General features: G+C 42.8%; 1 protein-coding gene across 5 annotated transcripts in view; it reads left to right on the top strand.

Annotated features, from left to right (window-relative positions):
• Nucleotides 1-14,106, top strand: part of ARL15 (ADP ribosylation factor like GTPase 15) — a 314,760-nt gene that overhangs the window by 143,196 nt on the left and 157,458 nt on the right. For all 5 annotated transcript variants that reach the window (XM_039543482.1, XM_039543480.1, XM_039543479.1 and 2 more), the window contains exon 4: nt 7,110-7,318. In XM_039543482.1, the coding sequence (XP_039399416.1) occupies nt 7,110-7,318 (209 nt within the window). The remainder of the gene's footprint in view (nt 1-7,109; nt 7,319-14,106) is intronic.

Here is a 14,106-nt window from a genome sequence, read left to right as displayed (position 1 = left end):
ATAATGTTGTTCTAACAGTTTTTAAAATGTAATTAATAAGAGGGAGTCCAAGCTGGAGGCAGCAGTTAGCAACTAGGAAAAATATTGAAGCTATGAATCTCAAGTTAACCTCACTACAGAAACAAGAAAGGAAGACAAAAGCAGGCGGAGATGATTTTCACAAACTGAGACTTGTTTAGTAACAAAAATATAAATCTTCATAAAACAATATATGCTGATTGCAGTGTTGCTATAACTGTGTTGGTCTCATGATATTAGAGACAAGGTGGGTGAGGTAACATCTCTTATTGGTAAGACCTGGGCAAGAGCTCTTTATAGCTCGAAAGCTTGTCTCTTCCACCAACAGAAGTTGGTCCAATAAAAAGTATTACTTCACCAACTTTGTCTAATATGTACATGTGTATTTCTGGTTTTGTATATATTGAGTACACAGGCAGCACACACCAAAAATCATCATCCCACAAGATTCTGGTTTGCCTCTTGTGCTGTTTGTGCATGAATTCCTGGATTGCTGGAAGGCCTGGTTTACACTACACAGTTAAATTGATGTAAGCTGTCTTATGTCAACCTAATAATGAATGTGTCTCCACTACCAGATCCTTTCTGCTGATGTAACTTGCCTGCTGTGTCGACTTAATTACTCCACCTTCGCGAGAGGTGTAGTGCTTATTTTGATGTTAGATTGACATAGAGGCAGTGTAGACACTACGTTGCTTACATCAGTTTAACTGGCCTCCAGGAGGTGTCCCATAATGCTCTGCTGTGACCGCTCTGGTAAACATTTTCAACTCTGCTGCACAGCAGCTAGGTACACAGGAAACAGCCCCTCCCCTATTAAAGGGCTGGGAATTTTGAATTTTCATTTCCTGTTTTACGGCATGGAGAGCTCGTCTGCACATCTAATCATGGCAGCTCCATGCTCCAAATGTACTCCAGTCTGGAGTACATAGGAGGTGGTGGTGGATCTTCTTGGTCTGTGAGGAGAAGAAGCTGTGCAGGCACAGCTCTGATTCAGCCGCAGAGACAGACTTCTATGAGCAGATCATGCTGCGCATGGGGGAGAAGGGCTACACCAAGGGCATTTAGCAGTACCAGGTGAAAATCGAGGAACTGAGGCAGGTGTACCAGAGGCAAGGGAGGTGAACAGTCGCTCTGGTGGTAGATGTGCCACTGCTACAAGGAGCTGCCTGTGATTCTTAGTGGCGACCCCACCACGACCCCCAAGATACCTCTGAGGAGTTGGAGTCCCAGGCCAGCATGGACAATGCTGAGGAGAAGGTCTTGGATGAAGAGGAGGAGGAGAATGGGAGACAGGCAAGTGCGGGATGCATGCTCCTGTTGAGTCAGGAGCTGTTTGTAGCCCAGGAGCAGTCCAGCCAGTTGCAGAACAGCATCCTGGCAGAGCGTGGTGTCAGGGAAGGAACCTCTGGTGAGTGTGAAATTCGAAGTAATATTTTGGAGTCCCATGTTCTTATATTCCTTATTTAAATAAAATTAAGAAGGTGAGGTAGAGTGGCTATCTGCTTCTCAGTGGCTGCACCAGCTAAGCAGAGGGTGCCCCATAAAAAACTGTTCATGTACACAGGGATGGCCTGGGAATCCTCCATAGAGATTTCTAGGAAACGTTTGCACTAGACATTGAGTCTGCATTGACAATGGTTGCTTTGTGCTTTCCATGGCTTGGAGCTGGAAGTGAGGGCTTCGGCTCTTCCTCCACACTGGTGGAGAGGCTCTCCCAGAGAAGATGAAGGTGAAAGAGGACACACAATGACATGTTTAATGAGATTATGAATGCCTCTGGGACAGTGGACACTGAGCAAAAACGGTGGAGGATTTCTCTCTTTGAAAAACTGGATATGGACCTGGTGAGCAGGAGATCAGCCCAGGAGAGTGATCATGGCACACAGCAGGTGATGCTGGGGATTCTGAAGGAATGGATAGACATGCTGAGGCATTTGGTTCACCTTCAGGAGAAACACCTTGAGGCTAGACTCCCTCCATAGCCCCTGCAGAATGGCATTCCAACATCTCCGTATTCCCCCTGCCACTCTCCCAAATGTTCCAGGAGGGGTTGGGTGGGAGATTGTAATATCCCTTCCACTCAGCCCCAGGGGAGGATCCTAAGAATAAAGCTGCACATATGATGTGTGACAGGCAAGGCCACTGCCCTTTTAAAGACAAGCTGAATGTGTTTTTCCCCTCCCAATTTTATTCCACCGTGTGTCCAAGGTTAAGAACATCAGAACAGCCCATACTGGGTCAGACCAAAGGTCCATTCAGCCCAGTATCCTGTCTGCCGACAATGGCCAATGCCAGGTTCCCCAGAGGGAGTGAACCTAACAGGTAATGATCAAGTGATCTCTCTCTCCTGCCATCCATCTCCACCCTCTGACAAACAGAGGTTAGGGACACCATTCCTTACCCATCCTGGCCAATAGCCATTAATGGACTTAAGCTCCGTGAATTTATCTAGTTCTCTTTTAAACCTTGCTATAGTCCTAGCCTTCACAACCTCCTCAGGCAAGGAGTTCCACAGGTTGACTGTGCGCTGTGTGAAGAACTTCCTTTTATTTGTTTTAAACCTGCTGCCCATTAATTTCATTTGGTGGCCCCTAGTTCTTGTATTATTGGAAAAAGTAAATAACTTTTCCTTATTCACCTTCTCCACACCACTCATGATTTTATATACCTCTATCATATCCTCCCTTAGTCTCCTCTTTTCCAAGCTGAAAAATCCTAGCCTCTTTAATCTCTCCTCATATGGGACCCGTTCCAAACCCCTAATCATTTTAGTTGCCCTTCTCTGAACCTTTTCTAATGCCAGTCTATCTTTGAGATGAGACGACCACATCTGTATGTAATATTCAGGTTAAACTCTATTCAGTATTCAGGTTAAACTCTGTTTGTGATTTGTTACAGTAGGTTTGTTCAATAAAAGTCCATGTCTTGAGAATGAAAGTCTTTATTAGTTTAAAATTGGGGAGGAGGTAGAAGAGGAGGGACAGAGAAACTGAAGCAATGGAGCGGATGTATTAGATTCTCCTCTTACCAGTAGCAGTCTGACGTTGCTAACTTCTGCACAGCGATGACCACTCACTTCTCCACTGTTGGAGCATGTCTCATTTTAGTGACACTGCACTGCAGGGCTGGGGAGAGCCCCACACACAGTTCCTGGAAAGTGGCCTTGTGCATACGAAAGTTTAGCAGACACTGATCATAATCCCCTAACAGTGCAATCCCACCAGTCAGTGTTTGTTTCTCGGGACCGGAAACTGTGCTCCCCATGTTCAGCTGCTATGCAACTGCCAGCAGAAACTGGGAATTGTTTTGTTCTATCACTTCCAGCAGGGCTGCTGGAAGGACATTGCAGTGTTCCACGCAGCAGCTTCTCTCATGGCTCTGGAAATACTGCAGGATAAGGCATGTGGAGTTTGTAATGCTCACAATAATAGTGCACAGCTAAGTGGGGTCCATGCTTCTTGGCATACGTGCAGCTATGCCAGTCTTTTGAGAAAAGGCAGGAAATATCATGGGTTCCAGTTGAAATCAGGGGAGGGAGGGAGAGAATGGCATCATGGGATGTTGAAGCCATGTTCCCAGTCCCCTCTGCGACAATGTTTTGGTCTCATGAGGCATTGCAAGTCTTTCCCAAAACCCACTATGGCGAGTTGCACTGTGGGATAGCTATGTACAGTACACTACTCTCTGCATCTACGCAAGCGCTGCTAGTGAGGATGCACCCCACTGACACAAGGAGTGTGGTGTGGATACACAGTACCGACTTATTACAGCAACTGGATGTCGACTTAACTGAAGTTGACTTAAGTTTGTAGTGTAGATGTGTCCTGGGAGTGTTCCCTTCTGGGGAAGAGTCTGGGGAAAAGTCTGCTGATTCATCCCTATGACTCCTAGTGCACAGCTGCAGTAGTACCACCTAAACTGCAATGCTAAGAGAAACCAACATCAATCTGTTAGTATGAAGAAGCCAGGAAGTAGAAGTCTTTGGAATCTTTCTCCAGAAATTCAAGAAAGGAAAGGATGAAGAAGGGTGGTGGTGGGGAAGGGCGTAGTGTAGGCAAGCATGTAATGTAAAACCCATGTTGATGTACTGTACAGTCTCAGAATCCTATTGTTCTATGTTGTTTCTGCTCTCTGGCTTGCTGAAAGATTGCATTGATTCCTGTGGCAACTCGCTGTACCTGGAAATAACACTGAGGGACATATGGAAGAGCTGTTGAGTCTAAGCAACACTGAAACCCTTTGCAGGCAGAGTAAAGAAGAGGAGATTTATGGGATGTTGGTGTGGAACAGTAATAGTGTTTCAGTATAATCACACTTTCCGTCAGCATGCTGTACAATCTAAGTTGTTCCTAAAATACAGAAAATCATACTGTATTTGAACTGTTGGTGTATAAGTGAGGCTGAATTAATAGAGAATTTAAGCAAGATTTTTCATAATAGTAAAAGCCTGTTTTATCCATTTTTAAATAACCATTTCTTAAGGGTCAGGTCTAATTTGATTCAGCAGTTACATAGTTGCACCTTTTTCGTACCTAAAAACATAAGCTTTTCAGAGTTTTGAGAAGGATCTGAGAAAAGTGTGAAGTAGTATTTGTCACTACTGTTATTACTGGAGTAACTAACAGGGAGGGACAAAGGAACAGAAGGCAGACTAGTGCTAGGAAGGGTTTATTTTTAATGGCTATGTGAAGAATGTATTGTAATTACACTTTGAAAAGTGCTGTGATCACCTGGATCAGTGAACATTTTTAGGGAAGGTGTGCTCTAAATGTTGACCTCTTCACCCTGACTTAATGTAAAACACCCATCTTGCTGAGCAGCGTACAACATAAGTACATATTTTAAGGTAGATGTTTTTGAAAACTATGTAACACTGTCCTAAAATATTTCATTGTACTTGGATTACGTTGTCTTATTCAGTGCCTTGTACCTTGCTCAGAACATTGCCTGGACATAATGTTTGTTTCAGAAATACATTGAGATTTCCTTAATCAATAGCTAGCACATGTGCACACAGTATATAAATATAAATAGTTTCACTTCTCCCCTCTCAAAATATAGTTATCTTTATGTAAAGAGCAACATTCCCCCCTTTTCCCCCTGAACTATCTTTTCTTTTTTTCCCCCTGAGACTCATCAAGCACCCGGTACTATTATTATTATTCCCTTTTAATGATAGTCGCAGATGGATGAGAAGGAACAGTCCCTGCCCCAAAGAACTCGTACTCAGATGGTATCAGGATTGATGTTTTGTTGCTGAAGGCCAAATCATGTAGTGCTCTGCTGGAGGGGGCAGAGCGCTTGGGAGGCCTTACAGGTTGACCCAGCAAATTGAGCCAGACATCTTTGTGTGAATTGTTTTCATGTCACCATTCCACTAACTAGATATATAATTATAAAATAAATGGTAGGCTTTGTTTATATTTTTGAATCAAATATTTTTGCACAATAACACCGTAGGGTTGTATGGCACTTCAGACATGTGAGAAAATCTGATTCGTCCTACAGAAAGTCTACAAAGGAATGAGAGAGAACACACAAGTACAATAGAATCCCTGTTTAAGAACTAATTGGGATTGAAAAGTTCATACAACTGCACATCTCAAAATTACAGTACGTATGGTGCTTAAGTTACAGTATGGTGCACTGCATCACTTTCTTCTCTTCCTTTAAACTACCCACTGCAAAGTGACTTCCAATGCATTGAAGGTATTGGAATGTGAAGGGACATTGATTTGTTCTTCATCAACATCACCTTTATGTGTATTTTTTTACCTTGGGAAAAATTGTTCATATAGCTGGTAATTTGTAGATTGGTGTTCATAAAATCAAAGTTCTACCGTCACCTGGGTGCAAACCTGCACAAACACACACTCTGCTCATGGTGCCCCTTGTTGGCTGTTGCCCTTGTCAGGCAGGTCTTCAGTGGCTCAGCCCTCTGGCTAAGTCACTCAGTTAATAGGTGAATGGATGGATGAACCCCCTTTGAGGTAAAAGGTCCAACAGGGCCTGTCCGTTACCTTGTTAATGTCTGTAGCCTTGTCTCAGTTCTCAGCCCCTTCTCGGCTAGCTCTAAGTCCAGGCCTGCCCTGGTATAGAGCAGTGCCCCCAGGACACTTTGCCTTCATCAGTTCTTATTGTCCCAGATCTCCAGCCAGGTCACTCCTTCAAGTAAAAACCCCCTTCTGGGTTAACAAAGTTCAATGCATGGTTGACCCTCTGCAGGGTCTTCAGCCCCAGACCTGGGCCTGTTTAAATTCCCAGACCCTTTCTTGGGCTTTTAGTGAAGTGTCTTATCCCTTCCTTGTGGCGTAGGCCACTTCTCCAGTGGCCAGGGGGACCCTGGATCCCAACCCTGAGACCCTGTAGACAGCAGCCATGTACTGCTTGCTTTACTTGGTCGCTGCGGCTATTCCCCAGGCTGCCTCCCACTTGGTCCCATCACCTTCTTGGGTTCTCTGTCTGTTCCCTGCTTGAGCAGGGCCTCCCCCAAGTCTCCTTGCCTGAAGAGTTTCTCCGTCTTCCAGGACTTCCTCAGTCTTCGGTCCCAGCCAGGATCTGACCTACTCAGGCCCTACAGCTCCTTTTAACTGAGTCTGCTGCACTCTGATTGGCTGCTTTCCTGTAGCCCTTCTAGGCAGTCCTGGAGGACCCACCTTCACTGCTCCATTTCTGGGGTGGGCTGTGGTAGGACCACAAGACCTCCAGCAGGGGGCCTCAAAGGGCCCAGCACACACCATCACATGATGAAACTGTGGAGCTGTGGAACAAGTGGACCAACAGTAAAAATGGGAAGAGGGACCATTATTTATAAGTGGAAAGGTGTGGGATTAGGTGGCACTGAAGCTGGATTAGAGATTAATGGCTAGTTAATTAAGCGGAAAATTTTAGAGAAAGGACAACCAAATTCTGCCCTTACTTACAAATAATGTTCTTGATTTCAGTGGTTTGCACAGAATGTATAGTAAAGACAAAATTTGTCCCATTGCTTTAATCCATTCTAAGTGGTAGGGTTGTTATCTGGCAGGAAATTTTTGATCTATTTAACTTTCCGTGTTTTTAATTAGTTTTCATTATTGTTTTGAAAGGGGCTGACACTATTAGGAAGTACTGGAGTCGTTACTACCAAGGATCCCAAGGGGTAATATTTGTATTAGACAGTGCCTCCTCGGAAGATGATCTAGAAACGGCGAGGAATGAACTACATTCTGCTCTTCAGCACCCACAGTTATGTACTCTACCATTTTTAATATTGGCCAATCATCAAGACAAGCCAGCAGCTCGCTCAGTGCAAGAGGTATGTTAAATGGCAGCATCTTGTCTGTCTGCACCCCACTATAGAAAGCACATCATTATTCAAGTGCATTTTGTGCTGATCACACTATATGTTCTTAGTCTTCTTGGAGAGCAGAACCTGTAAAAGAACTGGATATGAATATAATACTCCTGCTTTCACCTTCTTTTGCTTAAGGGAGAAAAGACGTTTCTAACTGCTTTTACGAAAAGCTACCGGGAGTGTGTTTTTGTTTTGTTTGTTGTTTGTTTGCTATTAGTTTAATGTTGATTTTTGTTTTTATTCTCCTTAGCACTATTCCCATTATCTTAGTCTTCACCATTGCTTAAAGCAATATATTATGATTGCAACCGTGTGTAGCTTTTATGTAAAAGTGTTTTTCTTTTCTGCTACCCACTGACATGGGAGTCAAGTTGTAATTCTTATTCAGAAGTCCTATTTTGAATTTCCTAATCTAAGATGTGATATCCTTGCCTAACTTAGTGATCATACAGAGAATACTTTAATTGTTCCATTCAGTAAATTCAGCACTCAGTACTATTAGCAGTTGCTGAAAAATGTTTATATTTTAGTTGTCTTGTGTGCTGTTTTACAGTAGTAGTGTTGAGTGTAGTGTGTTTTTCCACCAGAAGCTCTGTTTTTAAAAAATATTGTAGGAAGTAGTGTATTTTGAACAAAATTTTAACTAAGCTTATAGTTATGCTGCAATGCAACCAACTGTGCAATCTTCTTCTTTTGTGTAAGAGGGTTAAGGCGCTCTGCACAATAAAAGGTTTATGTGAAATGAAGGTTTGTCCTGTGAATGATGGTTTTCATTACAGTAAAGTCAAAACTGCTTTAGTATCATCATTGGGATATTTTGCTGTCATATTGAAAATCTTACTTTTTTTACGCATTGTTTTTTCAAAAATAATATGAACTTGCAACGAATACTGGTGAAGCGGGATGCAAAAGCCCTTTATTCACACTACACCAGCTACTATTTGTGCAGCATAGTACGTACATTTGTCCTGTACGGTCCAACACTATCTCATGTCAAATGTCTCCTCAGCCAAACGGAATGGAGAATATGAATGCTATTCAGGTTAGAGTCAGACAAGTGGTATAGTTTTTAATGTAAACAATATCTGGGGATGTAATGCCACTTTTAATATGAGATGCTGAGAATAAATGAGGCTTAGGTAATTGAGGTTGCAGTGTAAAAATACTTGAAATTTATACAAAAATCAAGCTTTACTCTACTCTGAAATTGTAATTAGTGTATATCCATGTTACATAAAAGTAAACTGAGCTACACAATCTTACAAACCTCAGAAGATGCAGCAAGATAATGGCTTGTCTCCTCAATTCTATTCCTGGATCATTGAGTCAGATTATATATGATTCAGGGTAGGGATGCCAACCCTTCAGGATTGTCCTGGAGTCTCCAGGAATTAAAGATTGTTATGATGAAACCTCCAGGAATGCATCCAACCAAAGTTAGCAACCCTATTCAGGGGCAAAATTTTTTAATAATGACTGTCTGTTAGGTGCTGCTAAATAAGTTGCATGATGATTCAAAAGTGCTGAACACCTTGGGTTCAGCAGTGCAATATTTATTTCCAAAACTTTGTTATATTTAAAATGGCACTATGTTCCCAGGTACAGCTGGGTTGCCAGCACTGTTCTAAAACAGGCATGCACGTTTATTTAGAAACCAAACCTTGAGGCACTTGCTTTTGAAATTCTTGGCCCTGGTTTTTAATGTGACACAAACATGCCATAAGTAGAATGTGGTCTACTAAAGATAAGAGAGAGAGAAAAACTACCTTTTCCTCCCCCTCAAATTTGGGTTGGAGGATTTTCATGGTTACAAGAAGGATGAGAAACAAGGTGCCAACTGAGTCCAGGGAGGAGTTTGGAACGATAGTGGAGGAGGGCAAAGCGGTGGCATGGACCTCTTTACAGGCCTCACTGGACGCTGCGGACTTGGTGTCCGAGGCTCAACAGACAATGCAGAACCTGCCTTTTGACGGGGCAGGCCTGTTCATGGAGCAGACTGACTCTCAGCTGCATAGCCTAAAAGACTCAAGGGCTACTATGAAATCTTTGGGTATGCACACCCCAGCAACCCAATGGAAGCATTTCAAGCCCCAACAGCCACAGCAGCGCTCCTACCCTCCTTGGCCAAGGCAGAAATTTTACAGGAGAAAGAGAAGGAATGGCAGAAGGAAGCCTTCCAACCTCCCGTCTAGCCAGGGCCCAATCAAACTATCATCCGGTTCCAAGCAGGGCTTTTGAAGGTGCGCTCGAGGACTGTGCACCAGCCTCATTCCCGGATTCTTCCCTGTCCTTTTTTTAATCGTCTGTCCCGCTTCTACCATGCTTGGTCCCAAATAATGTTGGACTGCTGGGTCCTCCACACGGTGGAAGTGGAATACTCTCCCCTGTTCTGCTCCTATCCTCCTTCCCACTCCCCTTCCCTATCTTTCTCCAGGGATCCCTCTCACGAGCAAGTCCTTATTCAGGAGGTGCAGGCACTCCTCACCATGGGAGCAGTGGAGGAGGTTCCTCAGGAGCTATGGGGCAAGGGATTTTACTCCCGATACTTCCTAATCCCAAAGAATGGTCTCAAACCCATTCTAGATCTGTGCGGGCTCAACAAATTCATGGTAAAGTTGAAGTTCCACATGGTCTCCTTGGGCACTATTATCCTCTCCCTGGATCTGGGAGACTGGTATGCTGCCCTCGACATGAAGGTTGTGTACGTCCACATAGCGAGTTGTCCAATGTACAAGCGCTTCCTACACTTCATGGTCAACCACAAGCATTACCAATTCACTGTCCTACCATTCAGCCTCTCAACAGCCCCCTGAGTGTTCATCAAGTGCATGTCGGTCGTGGCTGCTTTCTTCTGTTGACAACAGGTGCAAGTATATCCCATATCTCGACCACTGGCTGCTCAGGGGCCACACCAGGGCACAGGTGCAGTCCCAAATCCGTTGGGTCAGGTAGACGTTCAAACGACTGGGTCTCCTTCTCCACTTGGGGATGTCAACCTTGGAATCAACCCAAATAATAAAATTCATTGGGGCAGTGTTAGACTCAGTTCAAGTGTGAGCCCTTCTGCCAGAGACCCGATTCCGAGCCATCACAGACATAATTCAAAGCCTCCAGCAATTCCCAACCACAACAGCAAGGGGGTGCCTGAGTCTCCTCGGCCACATAGCTGCTTGCACTAACGTGACCTGGCACACCACGCTGTGGCTCAGACCTTTGTAGGCACGGCTCGCCTTGGCCTACTGCTCGGGGCGTGACAGCTTGAATTCAGTGGTCATGCAGGTCCTCATGTCCCTCCACTGGTGGCTGAACCCTCAAGTGGTGTGTGAAGGAGTCCCCTTCCAGAACCCTCAACCTTCCTTGTCCCTGATTACGGACGCGTCAGCTCTGGGATGGGGTGTGCATCTGGGGGACCTCCAGACACAGGGCCTGTGGTTGCAGGACAAGCTCTTCCTACATATCAACATCAAGGAGCTGAGGGCAGTGCGTCTAGCTTGCCAGGCCTTCCAGGCCCGAATACAAGGCCAGTGCATAGTAGTTCTAATGGACAACACCACCACCATGTTTTACATCAACAAGCAGGGTGGAGCCCGTTCCTCTCCCCTATGCCAGGAGGCCCTTTGACTGTAGGAGTCCTGCATAGCCCACTCCATTCGCCTGGAAGCATCCTTTTTACCAGGAGTTCATAACACACTTGAGGACCACCTCAGCAGGTCCTTCCTCAGACACGAGTGCTCCATCCGGCTGGATGTCATACACTTCATTTTCCAAAGGTGTGGATTTCCCCAGGTTGACCTGTTTGCCACACGATGCAACAAGAAGTGCCCAATGTTCTTCTCCTTCCAGGGTCACAGCCCAGGCTCACTCTTAGATGCATTCCTGCTACCCTGGAGAGGTTGCCTGCTCTGTCTTTGCCCCCTCTCTCCAGACCATGAGCAGGACCTTGTGCATGAGAGGAAAGGGGGGAAAAGGTAATTCTGATAGCTCCATAATTATTTGTATTTTTCTTTTAAATTAAGCCTTGACTACCTGTTAATTTTGAGTCTTGGGTGAAACTTGTAAACATAAGAATTTTGTTTGAAATACACAACTAATAAAAACTTTGCAGAATAGTATATTGAGAATGGACTGTACATTTCTGCTGAAATAGTTGACTTTATAGAAGAATAATAGAAAACTAATCGAATAAGGAATATTATGGTTAATTTAAGGAGACAGTAAGGCATAAAAGCTTATCAGTTACTTGTTCCTGAGAACATTTATGTTCTCTGCTTACTGAATAAAAAATACAGACATTACACAATGAATTATGCAGTTATTGAAACAGAGGATTAACTGCTTCCTTAAATAATTCACTTTACTTTTATTACTGATTTTGGAAAAAATAAAACAAAAGAAATGGGATGCTGAATTATCATTAGATCATTACTGATTTCAAAAGGATAATTTTAAAATATATTTTGAACTTACATCTCCTTTATTTTAAAAAATATATAATTGTTCAATAATATGAATGTTTGTGCAAAACTTTTGTCTTGCTCTTAATGCAGTTATGCACTAAATTTTAAATATAATTTACAGGGCAAAGGCAACATATTGAGGTTTCTAAGGCCATGTGGAGTCTTGAAGACTGCGTAGTTTCCCTTTCTGTAATATACCTAAAAGGACCACTTGCAATGTAATTAAACATTTTGTTTAAGAACTGAATGATGTACAGTGGAAATTATGAACAAATATTTATCTGCAGCAAAAATTCTTTACAAAACTATACAAGAGCCAAGCAATTTCAGCAACAGATGTTTGTTGTATTCACTTTGGGGAGATGCAATTGCTAGAGATTTCCAACATGTTAAGTTTTCTTTTATTAAACATTTTTCTCTACATATTGCAGTCAAAAGCAGCACTGCACAAAGTAAATGTCCATAGTGTTAAAAAGCAAAGCCAGGAGTAATTTAATTCAAAAACTATGTAATGAGAATTTGTAAAAGTATACAGTAGATCTAGTTACTTGTACTGAAGTGTAAGTGTACCTAATTTGTTTTACATCCCCCCCATAGGAGAATGTACTTAAGTTCTGAAGTTATTTAAGAGATCTGGGGAAATTTTATGAAATAGTAGCCAATAAAAGTAATCCTGTTTTCCCTTACTCAGTTGCAAATTGTGGTTCTGTTTGACTTCCTGGCTTTTTCAAATCTAAATTTTTATAAAAATTGGACATTTCATCATATAAACGATAAATTAAGTTGATATTTTAAAAACTATACCTCTTTTTTTGGATTTTCAGCTGTCTGCTTGTATGCTATATACTCTATCTCCCAATGTCAAAGATATTTGTAATTTGTTTTGATACTACTGTGGTAGGAACATACATCTCAGTATTTTTCAAATAGCTACTAATCGGTTTTTAAAACCAGTCTAAACTGAGTAATGTGGATATAAAGGCACAGTATATTATGTAGAACATAATTTTAATGAAATTTTATTTGATAGTTCAGTAAGCACATCATAAGATAACCCATCTGTTAAATTAAGATATCAAACATTATTACAAATTAAAATAATTAGTTATATAGGGATCAGCTGTTACTAATTTTCAATGAAATGTGTTGAAAATATGCCTTAATTGGGAACTGTAAACATTTACAGATTAAAATAATTGAAGACAGTTACCTAACACAGTAGATGGAAGCATAGTTCAGTCACACAAATATTAATACATTGATTTATACAATACTTCCAATAATCTATATGTTTCCAGAGCAGTTTACTTAGTTAACATACGTTTTTCCCCATAAGCCTTATTGGTGAGGGAGGATGTTTATGCTGTTCATTATTTTTGATTAAGAACAAGTGTTCTTTGTTATTCCCTGGTCAGATTTTTGTAATGCAGCTCAGAGGTAATAGGATGTTGTGTGGTGTTAAGAGTTTTTAGTATTTGTCATGCTGTTATCCTTTTTCTGGACTTCTGTGATATTGAAGTTGTTGGTGAAATTGTGCAGTTCATATTACTTCAGTTTTCCCCACCAGAGTTCTATGGAGAAGCAGTTAAATGTCTTGCAGAAGGTTGCTGTTATGGGGCATGGCTGCCCTCTGACACCCCCTACTGGTTGCATGTGACACTACAGGCACGCCGTACCTCAGTTTCTTTCCTCGTGGTGGGTCTCCTCAGCTTTCCACACACCTTTCTGTGCTGGAGATATGGCTCAGTCCTCTGGCCAAGTCACAAACAAAACATAATACCTTCCGGGGTAGCTAAAGTCCAGCTGAAAAAGTCCCAACAAACAAAAAGGTCCTTCTGCTCTTCAGGGGCTGCTCTTCAGCCCACCTGCTGAGTGCTGTTACCAGCCCCTTTCTGGGCTACCTGTACAAGTCTTTCTGGCTCTAGGATAGAGCATAAGGCCCCCAAGCTGATTCCCCTGGAGTACTTTTTTCAGCCCCTTCTGGGCTGTCTTCCTTGTATACATCCCTGCCCTTGTATAGAGCACTGTCCCCCAGGTTAGTGCCCTTAGAATTCCCAGCCTCCTGTAGACTCTGGCTTAGGTCTTGCCACAGGAGCTAGCCTGCTCCATGTGGTTCCACTCTTAGACTGATATATCCTTTTAAAAAGTCTGGGTGCCCCCATTAAGCTATCACCCGACTCTCCTTAATACCATTTCCCCCTCTTAGACTGGGAAGCAGCTAACAATTATGGTACCAGTGAGGCTGGCCCCGTCTCTCCTTAAAGGGGCCAGTCACCTTGTACCAGTTGCCAA

This window comes from Mauremys reevesii, linkage group 6 (genome assembly GCF_016161935.1).
Source record: "Mauremys reevesii isolate NIE-2019 linkage group 6, ASM1616193v1, whole genome shotgun sequence".
NCBI lineage: Eukaryota > Metazoa > Chordata > Testudines > Geoemydidae > Mauremys > Mauremys reevesii.
Note: the sequence above shows the minus strand (reverse complement) of the source record. Positions and strands in the feature narration are given on the sequence as shown.